Below are 21,008 nucleotides of genomic sequence, written 5' to 3' on the forward strand. Positions count from 1 at the left end.
TCATCTGACTTATTCTCTGTCCTCTAGAACCAGGGCCTAGGACAAGTCAGTCAGAAAGTAGGTTTTCAATAATTATCAGTTAATTGAAGAATGAATGGTTTTTTAAAATTCAAATAGTCCCTGAAAGTATCTACTTAAAAGTAAGTTTCTTTCCTATCCTCCCTCCTTTCTCCAGAGACAAGCACTAGTGTTACTAGTGTCACAAATATCCATCTGGAGATAGTTTGCGTATGTAAACTAGAAGTAGTTGTATCCCCCCTTTTTTTTTTTACACAAATGGTATCATGCTAAACACTAGTATATCCCTAGCTTTTCATTGAACAGTATGTCTTATAGATCCTTTCCTAGCCGTACATAGATTTGCCACTATAGAATAATCTTTTGTAACATGTCCCATAATTTAGATAACCACCCTCTCCATTCCTGGACTGTTTAGATGTTTTCTGATCTTTTGCCATTACCAACAGGGCTGCTCTGAATTCCCTTGTTAGGTAACATAAGTTATTCTTCCGGCTTCTGGCAGAATAGATATCACGTCCCCATCCAACTTCCTAGGCATGACCACTGCTTCTCAGTTTCATTCATGAACCTAATTATCTCTTCCTGACACCAGGCTGTGTGTCCAGTGACCCATGATTTTGTACACAGAGATGAGGGATATTGTTTCAGGAAACACCAAGGCAGAGAGGGTCATGACTGGCCGCTTTGTCCTGTGCCATCATCACTTCTAAACAGTTGCAGCTCTCCAGCTGTGCCCTGACAGCAAGATTGACCTTCTTCCATTTAATCATTTAGAGGGGGCTCAATGCCAAGTTGGCCTCCAAGGACTTCTGACCATTCTGCTGGCATGTTTGGAAGGAAAATCTTTGAAGCTTAGCGAAGACCACTTTCTTCCTGTGAACCAGCTCTTCTGCAATGGCTCTAATTAAGTAGAGAGACTTTGAGGTCCCTGAGGACTAAAAGGCTCCTCCATTCAAAACAGAAGGATTGCCATGATATCTTTTGAAATGCTTAGAGAAGAAACTTCTGTCTGCCCAGTGCTGTATGTTTAAAAAGCAATGTATATGGCACTTGATTTGTTTTGTCTTTGAAAACTATTTTTCCATCAATTATGAATTGTTCCCTCACATGGCTCTGCTTCGGGAGGTCAGTGTCATTCAATCGAATCCAGATTAATTGAGCCTGAGAAACTAGGGATGCTTTATAGCGATGGTGAAACCCTAGATCTTTTGGTACTTTGTGTTGTCATACAGATGAAAGCTTCACAAAAAAAATCATTGTGATAGTGTTATAGTTGATAGGGATAGGGAGAGTGGGTTTGAATGCTTTCCCTTCCTTTGTTTTTCATTGTGGCTCTTCTTAGCAAGTCCAGAAACCTGATAAGCAGGCCTTGCAAATCCATTGTTTCTTTGACAGCTGGATAAATGTTGAGTTTGTTTGGAAATGAAGACTATATATATATTTCAGAGATCCACCCAGTTCCTGACCTGCAATGAGGAGAGGCCTGCTAAGGCTCAGCATGTTCAGCCAGTCAGTTTTTTCCTCTGAGTAGCTTCGGTTTCCTGAATCGGATGAGTCTGCTCTTACTCTTTAGAAAAAGACAAGAAAGACACAAATCCCAGGCCAGGAAGAGCTACTGGCTAGAAGAGATGATTAGAGGTTCTACTCTGGAGACTGTGTCTTTATAAGCAGCAGGGAGATATGTCCCGAGGTCAAGTGAGGCAAATGTTTTTGGAAAGGAAGCTTCACATGTTGTTTATATTTACAGAGAGCCTTTTTTGTTGGGTCCGCCTTGTTCACAGCTGAAACTGCTTTTGAGCTCGCAGGCCTGGCACCCTGTCTTCCTGCTGCTTGGTCTTACTGAAGTCCAGGAGGAGGAAGCAGGCTTTATGTATGATCTGGGGATAACCACGAGTCTTTTTTAATGACAGGAATAATTACATAACAACATTTCTAGTTAGTTCCAATTTAGTTCGATCTTGATAAAGATGTAATATTAACTCGACCCTTAAGAATCCTTATATTAAATTGACTAAAGAAAACGAATCTCCTTAGAAGTATGAAGATTAAGTAGTTGTAAATTTTTATGGGGGAGCCTATATTAGGTTGTGTTTTCCCTAAGTAAGAGGACTCATGTATGTAATTAAAAATGGCTTTGTCTGGAGCCCTCCTGAGTAAAAAGATGTGTGGCTGACGATTGGTAAGGTGTTTAGTCTAAGCACATCCAGATAGCTTTTCTGCCCGTGGGAGTCGTCAAATATTTCTGGGTCTTTTTCTCCCTTCAGAAAGTGGGTGCTGTCATAACGTGAAATGTTTGTCAACTTTAGGCCCTAATGTTCTAATGACCAGGTTCTGCAGCTTGTTCTGTTAAGGAAAAGCTTAGAGTACAATTTAAGAGTCTTAGCTCAGCCGGTGTGGCTCAATGGTTGAGTGTCGACTTATAAATCAGGAGGTCACAGTTCAGTTCCTGGTCAGGGCACATGCCCAGGTTTCGGGCTCGATTCCCAGTAGGGGGTGTGCAGGAGACAGCCGATCCATGATTCTCTCTCATCACTGATGTTTCTATTCCCTCTCCCTTCCTCTTTGAAATAAATAAAAATATATTTTAAAAAGAGCTTTAGACTCCCCTCTTCAGTCCAGGAAAGCATAAACATTTGCCAAGATCTATTAGATTAAAACAGTGCCTGTTAGGGAGGCCTTTTCTAGAAAGAGATAGTTTCTCAGAGATGGATTGTCAACACTCAAGGCCATTTGGGAGTTCCTTTCCTCTCCCTGTCACTTTGAGAAAGTGTGGGCATATCTCAAGCACATTCCCTTTTTCAGCATCTCTGAGGTGCTGCCCCAGACAGCCTTTACCAGTCAGTACCTTTCACTGGAGATAGGACTTGGCCTTCAAACACTTTTTTGTACACTTTGCCATGTTTCTTTCATGCTCTGATCTTTTTAATATCTTGACAAATTTGTCACATTAAAAATGAATCTATAGCTGTAGCTGGTTTCGCTCAGTTGATAGAGCATTGGCCTGCAGACTGAAGGGTCCTGGGTTCAATTCCGGTAAAGGGCACATGCCTGGGTTGCAGGCTTGATCCCCAGTAGGAGGTGTGCAGGTGGCAGCCATTCAATGATTCTCTCTCATCATTGATGTTTCTATCTCTCTCTCCCTCTCCCTTCCTCTCTCTGAAATCAATAAAATATTTTTATTATTATTTTTTTAATATATTTTATTGATTTTTTACAGAGAGGAAGGGAGAGGGATAGAGAGTTAGAAACATTGATGAGAGAGAAACATCGATCAGCTGCCTCCTGCACACCCCCCACTGGGGATGTGCCCACAACCAAGGCACATGCCCTTGACCGGAATCGAACCCGGGACCCCTCAGTCCTCAGCCCGACGCTCTATCTACTGAGATAAACCAGTTTCGGCTATATATACATTTTTAAAAAATGGATCTGTACCTTGAAGGACAATTGTTGTTCACTGCTTTGTTGTAGGAATGAACTGAAAATCCCTAATGGAATAATCAGAAGGATACAGCCTCTATAATATTTCCATTGACTCCACAAATGTTTTATTGATCAGCTTCTGTGTGCCAGAGGGAAGGTGGTCAAGATGAAATACAGCCCTAGCCAGTTTGGCTCAGTGGATAGAGTGTTGGCCTGCAGATTGAAGCATCCTGGGCTCGATTCCGGTCAAGGGCACATGCCCGGGTTGTGGGCTCAATCCCCAGTAGGGAGCGTGCAGGAGGCAGCCTATCAGTGATTCTCATCATTGATGTTTCTATCTCTCTCTCCCTCTCCCTTTCTCTCTGAAATCAATAAAAATATATTAAAAAAAAAAAAAAAGATGAAAGACAAAGTCCCCAATTCAAGAACCACACAGTCTAGTTAACCCTGGGACATAGCTGAAAACCTAGTTTCCTTGGGGTAAGAAATAGGATGACCTGATTACCTCTCTAGACCAGTGGTCGGCAAACTCATTAGTCAACAGAGCCAAATATCAACAGTACAACGATTGAAATTTCTTTGAGAGCCAAATTTTTTAAACTTAAACTTCTTTTAACGCTACTTCTTCAAAATAGACTCGCCCAGGCCGTGGTATTTTGTGGAAGAGCCACACTGAAGGGGCCAAAGAGCTGCATGTGGCTCGCGAGCCACAGTTTGCCGACCACGGCCTAGGCAAACCTGTCTCCTAGAGAAGGGAAGAAACATTGAAATTGAGGAGACAGCAAACTGACAGCAGCTGAGTTCCTTCCATATGGTGGGTGGTCTTGCTTCACTCTAGGACCCCTGTCCACCTTTAGCCCCCGGAGAGGTCTCTACGGAGCTATTTGCTGCCATTGTTCTTCATTTAAAATAAAGAGACTGTTTAATACTTCCTACATGCTGGAATCCCCAGCTTATTTCAGTGTGTGTAAAATTCTTTGAAGTCCTTAGGAAGAGATTGTATATAGCCAAGATTTTTTAAAATATATTTTTATTGATTTCAGAAAGGAAGAGAGTGGGAGAGAGAAATAGAAACATCAATGATGAGAATCATCAATTGGCTGCCTGGTGTACATGCCCTACTGGGGACTGAGCCCACAACCTCGGGCATGTGCCCTTACCTGGAATTTAACTGTGACCTCCTGTTTCATAGATTGATGCTCAACCACTGAGCCACACTGGCCGGGCTATAGCCAGGATTTTAACGAAAAAGAAAAAGGAAGAACTAATATGTATACAGTGTTTTAGTTATGAATTAAATAAAGATTGTCCTTTTGAGTTTTCCATTTTATATTATTGAATTAACTAAAAAATCATAACTACCAGGTAAGGTGTGAAACAGTTATCAGATATGATCCTGCTGGAACAAACTTCCTTAAATACCATCCTGCTAGGCAGGTGCATACCTGGATCTTTTTGACTCAGCAGATAAAAAGCCTGTTGGGTGAATTCATAAACCAGTTGGTCTAGGGAGTTTCTCTCAGGTGCTATAAGATGGGTCTTACTTTTTTTTTTCCTTTTTCTTCTTCCCACAGGCAGATTTTAAGAATGACACCACATCCAAGGCAATTCATAGTATATTTAAGAATGCTATAAAGCTCCTGCAGGAAAAAGGATTCATTTACCAGAAAGATTGTGGTTTTGATAACCTCTTCTATGTAAGTGACTTGCATCTTAATATTTTTCCTTCTTAGCTTCAACTGCAAATATGTTTATTACTTAAGAATACCTATTTACTGTTTTTAAAAAATCAATCATTAAAGACTTACATAAAGTAAGGAACCCCAAGGTGTCACGTTTAACAGTATATCCTTCTAGACATTTATGCATTTACACATACACACATATAAATAGATGTTCCTGTGGCTTTCTTTGTTTTACAAAAAAATGTGATCATTCTCTAAGCCAGGATTTCTCATCCTCAGCACTATTTGGGCCAAATGATTCTTTGTCATGGGGGCGGGCGGGGGGCTGTCCTTTGCATTGTGGGCTATTTAGCAGCATCCCTGGCCTTCACCCACTAGATGCCAGTAGCAGGCCCTCCCCACCCCCAAGTTGTGGCAACCAATAATGTCACCAGACATTGCTAAGTGTCCCCTGGGACAGTTAAGAACCACTGCTCTAAATAATGCTCAGCAACTTTTTTGACACCAAAATAGCACACAGCATCCTTCCATGTTACTACTTATAAATCTACCTCATTCTTTTTGACGTCTGCTTGGTATTCCATGTTATGAAAACTTGCCATAAATGTTTTAACCCCTTCTCTCTGATGGACATTTATGGTGTCTCCAACTTTTGCTCTCACAAATAGTGTTGCTACTGCTATTTTTGCATAACTGCTTTTGTGAACTTAAGTAAATATTTCCGTAAGGTTGACTCTTAAAAGAGGAATTGCAGGAGCAAAAGCATGTACCTCTAAGCTTTTGGTCAACATCGTCTGATTGGTCACCCAAAAGCTTGCACTAGTTGACGTTCTCACTAGGGGTATAAGTGATTGCTTGTCTCATACTTTCAGAGTTAAAAGTTCATCTCTCACTGCCTATCTTTAATATTGGAGGAGCCAGGCTGAAATCAGGCCTCCTCATGACCATTGATATCGGGAGCAGAGATGTGGCTTCAGCTACAAGTGATTGTCCTGAAGACATCCAAATTCTGAGGCATCCCAAGGGGAATGGTTTACAGGCTTGATTCCCAAGGGGAAGCTTCCTTAATAGGACATTTTCTTGATAATGATTTAATCTAGTGATTTCTGATTTTAGAGCAATTTTAAAAATTAAAAGATGTTTTAAATACTATTTGACTAGCTTTTGAAAAGGGTATTGCAATCTGTATAAGGGTGACTGCAGTCCACTCCCCCTTGGGATGGGGAGGCCTTTCAGGAGTTGGTTGGTTGCAGAAGCTCATGATGGACAGCTCACCTTAATAACATCCCCACCTGCACCTACCCACACCCAGTCACATTGCCACTGGAAGACTCCAGGAGTGGCCAGCTGAGTCTATAGAAAGCAGCTCTTCTGAGGAGCAGCAGGACCATTGGGCAGCAGTCCATAGCTGAGGTGTGGCAGCGCTAGGGCACTTCCTCCTATGAATCAGTATGAGCTGGAATAGGGTGATGAAGCAATAATTGCTCTCTCTTCCTCAATAGAACCATTCTTCTTCCCTGACTTCACTCCTCCCCTTTCCACTTAACTGCCTGGCCTTGTTGGTTTGTGTTTTCTTGAGGGCCTGGCCTCAGTGAAATAATTATTACAGTAATGTAGACATTTTTGTATAATGCTTTCCAGCTTTCAGCAGTTCTCACCCAATTTAATCTTTTTAAAAAAATATATTTTATTGATTCTTTACAGAAAGGAAGGGAGAGGGATAGAGAGTTAGAAACATTGATGAGAGAGAAACATCAATCAGCTGCCTCCTGCACACCCCCTACTGGGGATGTGCCCGCAACCAAGGTACATGCCCTTGACCGGAATCAAACCTGGGACCCTTCAGTCCTCAGGCCGACGCTCCATCCACTGAGTCAAACCGGTTAGGGCCAATTTAATCTTTACAATAACTTTGTGAAAAGGCAGGCAATATCAGTGTCCCATTCTTAAATTAGGTCACTCTGTCAGTCCCATCAAACAAGCACTCCTGATATACAGGGTGGGGCAAAAGTAGGATTAAGTTGTGAGTACGCAAAACAGAGTTTATTCTTGTACGTATGAAAAATACGAACAACTGTAGACCTACTTTTGCCCCACCCTATATGTATTTGTTTGCATGCTTTTGTTCTTCCTCTTTTCCTTCCTTCCTCTTTTTCCCCTTCTATTTTTTTTTTTTTGTTGTTGTTAGATTTACTACTAAACATGAAGGGAGACCCATTTGTCTGGTTTCCTCTTATCTGAGCTGGTTGAGAAAGGAACAAGGTTAGATTTAAAATATAAGGTGTGAAACACTGAATATTGTATGCTAGCCTTTACTCATGCTTTTAAAAAAGAATAAACTATATAAATATGCTCTTAAGTGCATATAACATCTCTAGAAGGATATGCAGGAATCTAGTAACAACTACTGGTTTTGGAAAGGGGAACACAGAGCTTAGGTCTCAATGCTGGGAGGAAGTATGACCTTTGAAGACAAAAAGGGTCTCAAGGGATAGGCTAGATTTGTTCTCTTGCTAGCTTCTCCTTACAGTTTTATTTCCTTTGTTTTTCCTTGTGGTTGGGAGGAGGAATAAAACGAATGAAACGCAAGGCAGGTTTCAGAGCCCAGAGGAGAGTCCTGGGGTTGAGATCAAAGACTTTGGTCCCTTGTGCCCCCTCAGAAATATAATAAATAAGAGAAATTCTATGAATGCGTTATGAATGTTTAAGAGGAAAGTTGCTCGTTAGGAGAATTCCAGTTTCTCTTTACATCATGGCCTCATGAGCCACCCCCCGAGGACTGTACCTCTGGGTCAGCTACAGAGCAGCAAGCTGCTGAGCGACTGAACTGATTTGACAATAGGCCAAGTATTGAAAACGATGTTGTTGGTGTTGGGATGATGATTGTTATGAAATCTTTAGAAACTATCTTAAATACTAATTTGGGAGTATGGATGACACAACCTCTGTGTTACTTAACAACACTTTCTCTCTGAACTTTTTTTCCTATTTAGGTAACCAAAGAAGACAAAGAACTGCACAGAAAGATCCATCGTATCATTCAAGAAGACTGCCAGAAACCAAACCGTAAGTAGTGTAACACACAGGTGTCCTGATGCGTTGGAAGGGAATGTTTCCTCCCAGACAGCAAGGGCTGGAGAGTCAGGACACTGGAAGTATGACTGATCAAGATACCTGCCCTCTCAGAGCCTCAGGTCCCTCCTCTCTAAAGTGAGTTAAGTTAGGCTCGCACAGTCATCCTGACCTTGGCTGCACATGAAATTCAACCTTGGAACTTCTTTGAGCATATGAGTACTCAGATCCCACTCATGGGGATTCTGATTCACAAGGGGATGAAGTGGACATGACAGGTGAGCTCCTCAGGGGATCCTGCAACAGTGAGGCAAGCCACTGGGCTAGGACTTTTGTTGCTGTTGTTGTTTAATTTATTTTAGAGCAAGAGAGTAAGGAGGGAGGGAGAAAGAGAAAGAGATAAACATCAGTTTGTTGTTACGTTTTTTTTGTGCATTCATTGATTGATTGTTGTATGTGCCCTGACTGGGGATCAAACCTGAAACCTTGGTGTATTGGGACAATGCTCTAACCCAGTGGTCAGCAAACTCATTAGTCAACAGAGCCAAATATCAACAGTACAACGATTGAAATTTCTTTTGAGAGCCAAATTTTTTAAACTTAAATTATATAGGTAGGTACATTGTTATTAACTTAATTAGGTTACTCCTAAGCTGGCCTTTGCTAAAAATTCAAGGGGCCAAAGAGCCGCATGTGGCTCGCGAGCCGCAGTTTGCCGACCACTGCTCTAACCAACTGAGCTACCCGGCCAGGGCCTGGGCTAGGATGTTTTGATGTACTTCTGGCTCTCATGTTCTCTGTGGTCTATGTTATTTCTTGTTTACTCTTGCCCCTTGTCTTTGAACCCAAACCTTAAATTTTCTTCTCTTCTGACATCAAGCCTTTCAGTGTTGGGAGGAATGGTTCTAGACATTACAGTTTATGAACAGTGTAATTCAGTCACCCTGAAACCTAATAATTTGCAAAAGAAATGCTTTAGAAAATAGTTGTTTTTAGTGGAGCTAGGTCAGCCCCTACTGGTTAGAAACTCAAACTGTAGGTAGTCTGACAACAGACATTACAATTTTCATACTAGGTAGAAAGAGAAGAAAGCATTAGTCCTATCTTTAAGTCCTGTGTAAGCTGACCCATCTTAAAGGTGACTTTTCAAAGTCTGTCTTTTGCAGACAACTGTTGGAATATGTCAAATGACAAATATTGGAATATGTCAACAAATGACATAGAAGGAAAGTGAAAAGGTTTGTTAATGACCGTAGGTCTCCTCATCCTGCTTTCCTTCTCTCCAGAGAAGTCCACCTCCAGTCCTTTCAGCCCACACATGCCTGGCGCCTGGACCTGTTCCAGACTGAGTCACTGGGTAGAGCTGGACCAGGTCTCTAGCCCTGGTGTTTGATATGCAGCCCTATTTAGCTTTTAAGAACCGATGAGGTCAGAGCCCAGAGTGGCATGATGACAGATCTTAAAATAAACTTAAAGCAACCAATTATTTGAATGCAGTGTTTATGGATTTCATTCAATGCATTCAGAGCAATAAGAACACATATCCTTTAGTTGGTGTGGGGGAGACCCATCTATTTAAGGAGCTTTTAAGAGCAGTGAAATGTGGGATTTCTCAACCAAGAAGCCACAAGAGGCTGCTTCCCATGTAACATCCTTCACTCATCCTAGTCCCAGGCCACCTGGCCAGATTCTCAGTTTTGATCTGCATTAGGAACAGAATGGATTGAAATAATCCTAGGGCCTGATAAAGCAAATGAAAGAAATTCACACTTTATCTCTTAGGAGAACCAAATAGCCTCTGTGACCTAAGGGTCTGTAAAGTGGCAGGTTTTATATCCACTTCTAATCCACAGGCTTTGGTGAGTGTGTGTGTCAGGTGGACAGTCTCTGTCACTCATTCTATAAGCAGGAGCCTCTAAAAGCCATAAACCCATTCCCCAGAACTAGTAAATTCCCAGGAACTGAATTCTGGAGCTTGAATAACTGAGAATGCCAACAAAAATACCTTGTAGGGACTGTCTGAATGTCTACTGTGGCCACTCCTTTTCACAGGAAATATCTATGACATTAAAAACTTTATTCTGAATAATGTATGCTCATGATAAAAAGTCAAACAGTGCAAAAATACACACAGAAAAGTCAGGCTTCCTCCCAGCACTGAGACCTAAGCTCTGTGTTCCCCTTTGCAAAGGCAGTAGTTGTTACTAAGTTCCTAAATATCCTTCTAGAGATATTATATGCACTTAAAAACATATTTATATAGTTTATTCTTTTTTAAAAGCACAAGTAAAGGTTACCATACAATATTGAGTGTTCCACACCTTATGTTTTAAATATAACATTGGCTTCTATAAGTCATTCAGCAATAGTACATATAGAAGTGTCTCAGTCTTTTTAATAGCTGTACATCATTCCATTATATGTATAAATAGATATTTGACCATTTATTTAACCACTAGAGGCCTGGTGCACGAATTTGTGCACGGGTAGGGTCCCTCGGCCTGGCCGGTGATTAGGGCCAATCGGGGCCTTCCTGCTGCCGGCCAGGCCTGCCTTCATTCTGTGCCGCCCCCTGGTGGTCAGCACACGTCATAGCGAATGATCAAACTCCCGGTCTCACAGTCAAACTCCCAAGGGGACACTTTGCATATTAGCCTTTTATATATAGATATTCCTCTGGACCTTTTGTTTGTTTCTAACCTTTCATACAAAATATAACATTGAGTTTTTCTTTGTCAGGGTGATTGGGGGAGAACTTAAAATCTTTAGTCATTATGAGTATTTCAGCAAAGGTTAAACCTACAATAATAAAAGGACTGTAAATACGAGGCTTGTTTTAGGTCCCTAAAGCACTGATACTGGATTTATCTAAAGATGGGCAGCATAGCATGTTGTAAAGAGCTGGGCTCTGGGACCACCTTTCCTGGGTTTGAATCCCACCTTGCCACTTTGCAGCTGTGTGACCTTGGATAAGTCTGTACCTCCGTTTCTTTATATGTAAAATGGGGATACTGTTGCCTACATGATAGTTATGAGGATTAAATGCATTGGCATTTTATAAAACTATTTTGAAGATGGCAGAGTAGGAAGCACCAGGAATCTGTCTCTTAGGCAACTATTGCATCTGTCTGGTAATTAAAAATCCAACAAAGGAAAGCCCTGGACCTGATGGCTTCACTGGTGGATTATATCATACATTTAAAGTAGAACTAACACCAGTCCTTCTCTCTGTGTAACTGAAAGGTCACTTTGTGAACAGCCTTACCAGAGCTCTTCAATAGCAGAATGGCCTGTCTGAAGAAATAGTTTAAGGCTTTGGGAAGAGTTGAAGCTTCTTTAGAGCAGGGACTAAGTTATGAGCATCTTCTTAGGTTATGAATACAATAGAATCATAGTTATTCCCCATGTAAGAAGCCCCTACCATGGGTCTCCTTTCATCCACACAACCACCGGTGAAGTAGGTGATTTTATTGCCATCTTACAGATGAAAAAACTGACTGAGATGTGAACCACTTTGTCCTAATTATAGAGCCTGAACTTGAATTTAGGTCTGTTGGACTCCAGTGTCAGCTCTCCATCTGCACTCTTTTATCTGCTGCTTTTTTTCTGACACCACACACATAGTAGGTGTCCAGGAAGTCTTTATCAAATGAATGTTGAAAAAACAGGCTGCAAATATGGAGACAAGTGGAGGTGGCAAGTTTTCTAACAGGAGACCCAACAGGGAGGAATAATGAGTTGACAGAGCCACTAGAGGTCAGAATTTAGCAAGTCTTTGTTAGCCTAGGCTGGTGATAGTCTCTGACCCTTTGAGCTGGAACCTTTCACAGGTTCCCCTACTCCCTCCTCAGTCTCCCTCTCCATAGTTGAGAAAACTGAAACTTGAAGGTACTATGACTTGCCCAAAGTCACCAGCTGCACTGACTCCCAAACCATGCTCTACCCAACACCATGATACCTCTTCAGATGCCTTCCTGGAACCTAAAACATTTTTTTCATCTGAAACATTCAGTGATTGTATGGAGCATGAGAGGCCAAACCTGGCCCTGCCATGGGGCTTTATGTGAAAACTGGGGAGGGTTTGGTTAATGCGGTTTGACTTTAACTCAGGCGTTATAAATGCATTTTACATCATGATCCAATAAAGTATATAATTATAGTGCAATAGATAGATAGGTAGATATAAATTATATTTACTTAGAAATTATTTTACAAAATAAGATTTATCCTATCTACAATGCAGTACATTCTGTAATTTTCTACTTTAGTTTGTTGTATGAAAAAGAATGGTAATCACAACCCACTAAATTGATTTCATGATTGTGCCACGCCAGCACGGCCAAGGGTGAACCTGAGGAGGGGCAGTGAAGGATTGAAGAAAAGACAGACAAGAGAATACAGCTGGGGCTCGGTGGATCTCCCGTGCCTAGATGAGGACACAAAAGACACAGCCTGCAAGCTGATGCTTTATTTTATAGTCTGATTAAAACAAGGGTAGATTAACATGAATACAAATGTTCTTGTTTTGGTAACACTTGCTGCACCTCCCACAGCCCATTAGCTACTTATAAAGGAATTAGGGAGGGCTATAAGGTCAGGCTTACTTATGCTAGGAGAGCTCTGCCTGCCAGGCTGGGAGTTGTTTGTGGCCCTGCCACAGGTCAGCCCAAGGCTTTACCATAGAGCCGCTCCCTACACATGATCCTCTAATGGTCAGAACTTGAGTTGAAATCACTGATTTCAACTAGGAAGGAGGTTGCTAACCCTGAACTTTTATCACTGTACACCAAATGGTCTTGGGTTTGGGTAGAGTGTAAGAGGTTACTAGAGCACAACTGTCTCAGACAAACCTTCTTGGAAGCCTGTGCAGAGAGGAATGAAACAGACCAAAACTAGGAGTCCCTTCTTCACCGAGGTAGTCCTGTCAATCAGGACTCATGAGAAAGTATGGAGGCTGCTGTAAATTGACTCTGCTCTCAATCTCAAGTGGGGTCCCACTGGGAAGCTGGGGTTTCAGCACAGAATACATGCACTTATACATGTAATGACATTGGAGAAAAAATATTATCAAGCACTAAAAATCCATTAGGTTATGGATATAAAATTATTGATTGGGAATCCTTGAAAGTTGAAGGCCTGAGCCCTGAGCAGTGGGTCCATAGATGAGCCTGAGAACAGAGTTTTTTGTTTTGTTTTTGCTGATAATCTAAACCAATGCATCTCTGACTTTAACATGCATAAGAGTCATCTGGAGATCTTATAAAGATGCAGGTTCTGATTCAGGAGGCATGGAGAAGGGCTTTGGTTTAGAGGGAAGGGAGAGGGAAGAGGATCTGACAGTTGTGTCCAAGCTTAGCCAACTGCCTTTTTCCTGCAGACATGGAGAAGGGCTGCCACTTCCGGCACATCTTGGCTTGTGCTCGCCTGAGCCTGAATCCGGGCCTGAGTGAGCCTGTGCTACAGCAGGTACTGGAGCTCCTGGAGGACCAGAGTGACATCGTCAGCACCACGGAGCACTACTACATAGCCTTCTGAGGACAGGCCGCAGACAGCCTACGCGGAGCCGGGCCGAGGAGAAATCCAAGTGGTGTGCACTCCCAGGCTCTGATTTTAAACATCATACAGAGGCTTATGGATCAGGAGGCAATTATCTTAAAATCAACTATGAAATAAGGTCATAGGAGGAATGGAATTTGGCATAAATTCTGTAGGCTGCCTTTTACCTGCTGTATTCTTGGGATAAAATGACTTTTATCTCAGCCACAACACACAAGAAAGCCCTCTCTGTTGACCTGTTGACTGGACTGGGCATCCTTCGTGAAGCAGAAAGGGCGGAGACAGTGCTGGTGGCTGAATCGGTGTGTGTGGAGGGGCTCTATCATGGTAAAGGGGCGTCACGTGGTAAAGCCCAGGGACTGCGGGAACTGAAGAGCATGCAGCCAGATCACACAGATCTAAAGCTTTTTAAAAGTTCAGACTATCAGAACATTCTTGTGGGTCTGCTTTAATGGTTAAGCACCAGGAAGTGGCTCTCCCTGGATGTGTGTCCTGAACTATGATTTCCAAGGGTTAAGCACCAGCAGTGGGTCATGAGTCCAGGTTGAATGCTTTTACAGACCCTCTCAGACATGGCAGTTAATGGATCCAAGACATGGCTCTGTGTCCCTTTTCCTTCTGAGTTGAAAGGTGTCTCAGTGCATTTGCCTGCATTGAGGACATACAGGACTAAATACATTGTCCCTTAATGCCCTGAACTTCCTGGAGGCTTTCACGCAATTATCTGGCTGCAGTTGATGTTGTTTTCAAGATTATCATTGAAGTGTAGGACGTTCTGACACCATCCAAAGACTCAGTATGTGCCCAGACAGGTGATGGAGTTACGCTTCTGCTCAGGATGACAAGGTAAAGGGGAAAAATCTGCGGCATGTGGTAGGCTTGTTCTAACAGCATGATGACAAAGCCAGCCAGCAAAAATAAAGTGTGGAGAAAGGGAGTTAATTACAGTCATTTCACAAAAGGCACAACCGCCTCTGTCTGCTGCGTTTGCTCTTAACATAATAAGCTCCTAGTGGCTCTGCCTGAGAGCCTGTCGGCCTGTAGAGTTGCTCCGCTCTGTGTGCAGATGGAGTGCTTTTCCATTCAGGAGTGGCTGCAGTTCCTTAGTCAGGCTGAGGGCTGGTACTAACAGATCGCTTTCTGTTATGGACTTTTCTGACTTGACCCAAACCTCTGCCCTGTTTCTAACAGTGATTACCCAGATAGCTGCCCTGTGTCCTCACTGTCCTGTAGAATGGGGTCTACCTGGAATGATATCCCAGTGGTTCTTCCTTGAGGCCAGTGGCTCTTCCATATTGAATATATCTCAGATTATTGAACTGCCAGGAAGGAGTCTTGAATGAGACCATATATACTTTGCATACAGCAGCTCCACTTCTAGGGGATGATCACATGGATGTGAAAGGATGAATGCACAAGATATCCATTGCTATATAATTTAGAATTCTATAATTGGGAAGAGTATTTATAGGGAAAGAATAATTATGGTACATGTACACAATGAAATACTATGCAGCCATTTAAATACCACAGATATTTTTACCACAGAGCATGCTTGCCAATAGACTTAGTATAATACTACTGATCTAAAACTACCTCTGTGTATATGTATATCTATATAGAGAGTGCTTCTGTATGTACATCTATATAAATGTAGCACATGTACACACTTATATACAGTTGACCATTCCCTGCTCCTAGAAGTACTTTCTGCACTTGGCTTTCAAGACACCACACTGTGTGTGCTCTTTCTCAGTCTCCTTTGCTCAGGGTTCAGTCCCAGACCAATTTTCTCTCTAGCTTTCTCCCTTGGAGAGCTCAACCAGTCTCATGGCTCCAACCATCTATATGCTGAGAAATTCTACAATTTATCTCCAGTTTGGACCTCTTCTGAACTCAAAACCCCTGCATTCAACTTCCTGCTGACATCTGTCTGTGTCTAGCAGACAACACAAACTTACCATGCCCAATGCCAGGCCCCCAGTCACCCCAACCCCACACACGCTCCTGAAGTTTTCCCTAATTCAGGAAAAGGCAACTTCATTCTCCAGGTTGCTCAGGCCAAGCCCATTGACTTCTTTCTTTCTCTCCCATCCCGTCCGCCCACAAATTATTTTGGCTCTACCTTCAAAATATTTCTAGAATCAAGCACTTCTCCCTCCTCCACTGTCACCACCTGGAGGATTGTTGCCTCCTCGCTGTTCCCCCTGCCTCTGCTCTTACCCCTCTTTAGTTCATTCTCAGCAGAGCAGCCAGTGATTCTGTGAAAGCTGAAGTCAGACTCAGTCATCTGCTCCAGCTCTCCCAGGACTTTTCAGTCCCATTCCAGAAAGGAGCCTAAGGCATCCCAGGGTCAACAAGCTTCTGCTCCGCAGCCTCCTCTGCCCCTCACCCCCACCCCCCCACTCCTCTCAGCATCAGCATCTTAGCCTTGCAGTTCCTCACACACACCAGGGACATTCCTGCTATAGGGCCTTTGTGATTGCTATTTCCTCACACAGATAACCTCGTGCTGGGCTTCCCCTCCCCTCCTTTGGGTCTTTTCCTTGAGTGTCACATTCTCAGTGAGGCTGGCTCTGATCTCCCTTTTGCTAATTGCAAACAACTCCTTCTCCTTCCTCCCCAGAATTTCTCAGCACTTAATTTTCTCCCCAGTACTTGTCACCCTGTAACACACCCCATATGTTTCTTACTTGCCCTGTTTTATTATCTGTTTCCCCAACAGAGGGATTATTCCATGAGGGCAAAACTCTCTCTGTTTTGTTCCTGCTGTATCCTCTGCATCTAGAACAGTGCCTGGCACATCTTTCCAGCAATACCACCTTTGTGTGTATGTGTGTGGCTGCCCTCCACCAGCTAATATCTTCCGGTCTTTCCTATGGGGCTTTCTCCAAGGTCTTGGAAGGCTGTTTAGGCCAGAAGTGCTTAGAAGTGACACCCACTGGGAGCAGCCTCAGCCAGTGGGACCTGAGCTTTAAATACTCCAGCTCTCTTGCCCTTGCCCTTCAAATGATCCGTGTCTGAGGCACGTGTTCTACACCACTTCCCAGAGTTTTTCTATGAGATTAAGCTCCATCCACCACACTACCAGCTAACGAAAGCCACCCTTAATTGGCTGCCTTCCCCTCCGTTACTTTCCCACTCCCCATAAATGTCTGCCACACCTCCCAAATGAATTGCTTCCTTTCCAGTCTTTGTCTCAGGGTCAGCTTCTGGATGAGCACAAACTAACACCATGCTCACCAATATATTTGAGAAAAGCTGTGTGAATAATTCTACACACCAAACAGAGAGATTAATAGAAATGCTCTCCAAAGTGGTACACTTGTTGCCTCAGAAAGGTGAAATGTAAGATGCTACATGTCTATACTTTGATATGTTTACAATTAGCAAGAGTCCCAAAAAGAATAAAGCTGTTTCTTACTCCCCACCACACACTCACATTACCTGAATCATGAGTGAACTAAGAATAAGATGGGCCTTATATCCCATAGCAACATAATAACTCTGATTAGATGCGACGCTCATGGAAAATTCTCTGGGGCTAACTACAGCTGGGTCACTGCTCTTGTACCCAAGAGTCACTAAAAGGTTCCCTTGAGGAGGAGGGAAGCTGAGCAAGCATTCCAGCTCTCAGTGTGCACATGTTTCAGGAGGTGTGAACACTGATAGAGTTTATGTAAGCAAGAAGACAAATAACGCTGCTGTCTGGTCCAGGATTCGTTTGAAGATCCACAATTATCCCCATGTGGTAAGCTACCAGTACTCCTCATCCCTATAAGACACTTCTTTCTAATTATTCGCCCTCTGATAGTGTGCCAGGACACTGGCTGAGAGAAAGCCAAGTGGAAAGAGTCTATTCAGTGATGAGGAACCCAAGACTTGGTGCCAAGGATCGAAACCAAGCAAAGTTGTAATTTTCCGTTGGTGAACACAACCATACTTTCTTATTAGTGTGGTTTCTTCTCTACAAGTGGCCTCTACAGCAGCTGCCCCAAAGAAGCATCTTGTTTCCATATTAAATTTCTGTGAAGCATACGGGCAAACTCAAAGGCCATGATGAGGCTTGCTGGAGAAGCCAGCAGCAGGCGCTGGGAGAGAAGCAGGCCATTCTGAAGGAATGGTGCCTGTGGGTGAAGAACCTTGTAACAGTTTTTATTTGCATGATGGTCTACTGGTGGAGGCTCTAAATGTGAGCCCAAACTCCCATATACATGAATTTTTATGTAATCCAAAATTTATATTTTAAATGCAGTGTGTGTGTGTGTGTGTGTGTGTGTGTGTGTATAATTTTATTTTTTATTGACTTCCGGAGAGGAAGAGGGAGAGAGATAGAAACAGCAATGATGAGAGAGAATCATCGCTTGGCTGCCTCCTGCATGCTCCATACTAGGGATTGAGCCCGCAACCCAGGTATGTGTCCTAACTGGAAATTGAACTGAGACCTCCTGGTTCATAGGTCAACGCTCAACCACTGAGCCACGCCGGCAGGGCTTTATTAAACTTTTATTAGGTAAACCCAAACAGGTAAGTCACAGCACAGTCCAAGTTCTATATTCACAAGAATTATAAGTCAAATTCCACATTCCGAGTTTCTCCCTGTATGTGAACTTAAAATGATAGGCTTTTCTTTTGGAACAGGAAGAGAGAAATTTTGAAGACCACATAATAGCCCTAGTTATTTTAGATAGAGACAGTAAAATTAGTAAAATCATTCATTCAGACTGATTTGGTGAAAGGTTTGTGTAAATTAGCAGAAATTCTGGGCTTGAAATAGTGCCATTTTATTTCTTTAGGCCTACCAAGTGTTCTGTATTACACCCGAATTACCATGAGGAAACAGGTTTGCTGCTCTTAGGGAACCTCTTTAATGAGTAAGAAATATATTAATTATGTGTCATTATTCAGTGTCATTTAAATATTATGTATCATTTAATATTAATAGGTGATTTATAAGTACTTGAACCTTAAGAAATTGGAAAACATATGTCTATGCAAAAAATTGTGCATGAGCCCTAACCGGTTTGGCTCAGTGGATAGAGCGTCGGCCTGCGGACTGAAGGGTCCCAGGTTCGATTCCGGTCAGGGGCATGTACCTTGGTTGCGGGCACATCCCCAGTGGGGGGTGTGCAGGAGGCAGCTGATCGATGTCTCTCTCTCATCTATGTTTCTAACTCTCTATCCCTCTCCCTTCCTCTCTGTAAAAAATCAATAAAATATATTTTAAAAAAATTTTGCATAAATGTTCACAGCAGTATTACCCCTAATCACCAAAAAGTGGAAATAACCCAAATGTCTGTCAGCTGGTGAATGGATAAAAACAAATGTATATCCACACAATGGAACATTATTCAGCCATAAAAAGGAATGAACTGATATATATGCCTTGAAACAAGTATGCTAAATAAAAGGAGCCAGATACAAGAGGCCACGTATTATATGGTTCCATTTATATGAAGTATCTGGAATAGGCAAATCCATAGAGACAAAAAAATAGATTAGTGGGTGCCATGGCATGGGGGAAGGAAGGAAGTAGGTAGAATAGGGGTCTTTCTGTGGATGACAGAAATGTTGTGGAATTAGATTGTGGGTGATGTTTGTACAACTCTGTAAGTACACTCAAAACCACTGACGTGTGGGATAGGCTGGGATTCCTCACATGGTGGCCGGATTCCAAGGGCATCCCAAGAGAGCACAACCCAGACAGAAGCTGTATGGCCATTTCGTGCATGGCCCCAGAAGCCACAGGCTGTCACTTCCATGGCTTTTTGATTGTTGAGGCTGTCACAGCGTTCCACCCAAGTTCCAGAGGAAGAGAATAAACCACCTCCTCATGGGGACTAACGAGGTTCTAGGACATGCAGAACCGGCAATATTGTTCTGGTCATTTTTGGAAAGTACAGTCTCTCGCAGACATCTTTCAACTTGATGTACATAAGCCTCATTTAAAAGAAATTCTAACCTTTAAAAGTATAAGGAAGGGGGTGTGGTCTACCATTTCCCAGGTACTCTGTATTTTTTTTTAGATTATTTTTTAGGAAAGTAACTTAATAATATTTGTCTATTCCTTTCAGAAAATATGTCAATATTTTATATTCACCTTGCTTTTTTACTTAATACAATATCTTAGAGTTGTTATTTTCACTTCAGCATATAAGATGGACTTCATTCTTTTTCAGCATATAAGATTGACTTCATTCTTTTAAATGGTTGCATAATTTCATTGTATGGCTGTCCCTCAATGTTTTTAATCAGACCCTTATTGAGAAACATTTAATTGCTTTCTAGTTTGTTGCTATTGCAACCAATTCTGCAGGAAACATTCTTGTACAGTTTTCTTCTCTTGGCATACATCTCTGATTATATTTGTGTGATAAATTTTTAGCCATGCAACTGGTAAGAGAAAGCATGAGCATTTAAAATTTTGAATAGACATTGACAAATTACCCACTGAAAAGATTGATCTATTTCATATTCCTATCAGTGATTCATAAACCCACTATTTGCCCACAAGCTCACCCACGCTTTGTATTACCAAGAGTTCTTGTGGGGGTTTTTTTGTTGTTGTGGTGTGCGTTTCTTTTTAAGCTGTGGCACATTTATATTATTTTTTTGTTAATTCTTACCCAAGGATATTTTTCCCTTGATTTTCAGAGAGAGTGGAAGGAAGGGAGAGAAATAGAGAGAGGGAAACATCAATGTGAGAGAGACACATTGATTGGTTGCCGCACGCATGCCCTTCAATCTGAGGGATGATGCTCTATTCACTGAGTCAAACCGGCTAGGGCTACCAAGAGTTTTAATCACTATCCATCTGATAGGTAAGAATGGTTTCTGGGTTTAGTTTGCATTTATAATTCTTTAGGTATAAATGGTTGAGCATTAGTTCATTGTGGGCAACCTTTAGACAGACACGGTTCTCACCTGGGCGTTAGCCATTGCTGGCGGCAGAGGCTGAGGGCAGCCAGGGTCATATGTTCCAGCAGTGGTATCAGCTACAGAATCAGCCCAGAGGCCAGCCACTGAGGTCTTAGGTTAATACACAGCTGGAATAAACACCCTGAAGAACTCGAACCTGAAGGTTCCCAATTTGCTGCTTCAAGTGGTTACATGCCTGCCCAAATACTATCTATAACAATACATGAAGGCAACAATCTTTTAAAAACCAATCACCATATTGTCGACTCAGACTTCTCATAAGCTTAGATGCCATTCGGTGCTAGTTTAGTCACTCTGTCCCCAGTCAGATCA

General features: G+C 42.3%; 2 protein-coding genes across 5 annotated transcripts in view; both read left to right on the forward strand.

Annotated features, from left to right (window-relative positions):
• Positions 1-14,964, forward strand: part of STN1 (STN1 subunit of CST complex) — a 58,227-nt gene extending 43,263 nt beyond the window's left edge. For all 4 annotated transcript variants that reach the window (XM_080687658.1, XM_080687657.1, XM_080687656.1 and 1 more), the window contains 3 exons: positions 5,019-5,141; positions 8,123-8,195; positions 13,579-14,964. In XM_080687658.1, the coding sequence (XP_080543784.1) occupies positions 5,019-5,141; positions 8,123-8,195; positions 13,579-13,736 (354 nt within the window). In that variant the 3' untranslated portion in view covers positions 13,737-14,964. The remainder of the gene's footprint in view (positions 1-5,018; positions 5,142-8,122; positions 8,196-13,578) is intronic.
• Positions 14,473-21,008, forward strand: part of SH3PXD2A (SH3 and PX domains 2A) — a gene marked incomplete at its 5' end in the record, with an annotated part of 261,903 nt that continues 255,367 nt past the window's right edge. The window contains one exon of the mRNA XM_080687644.1: positions 14,473-14,603. The remainder of the gene's footprint in view (positions 14,604-21,008) is intronic.

The sequence above is a fragment of the Plecotus auritus genome, assembly GCF_963455305.1.
Source record: "Plecotus auritus genome assembly, chromosome: 9".
Classification (NCBI taxonomy): Eukaryota; Metazoa; Chordata; class Mammalia; order Chiroptera; family Vespertilionidae; genus Plecotus; species Plecotus auritus.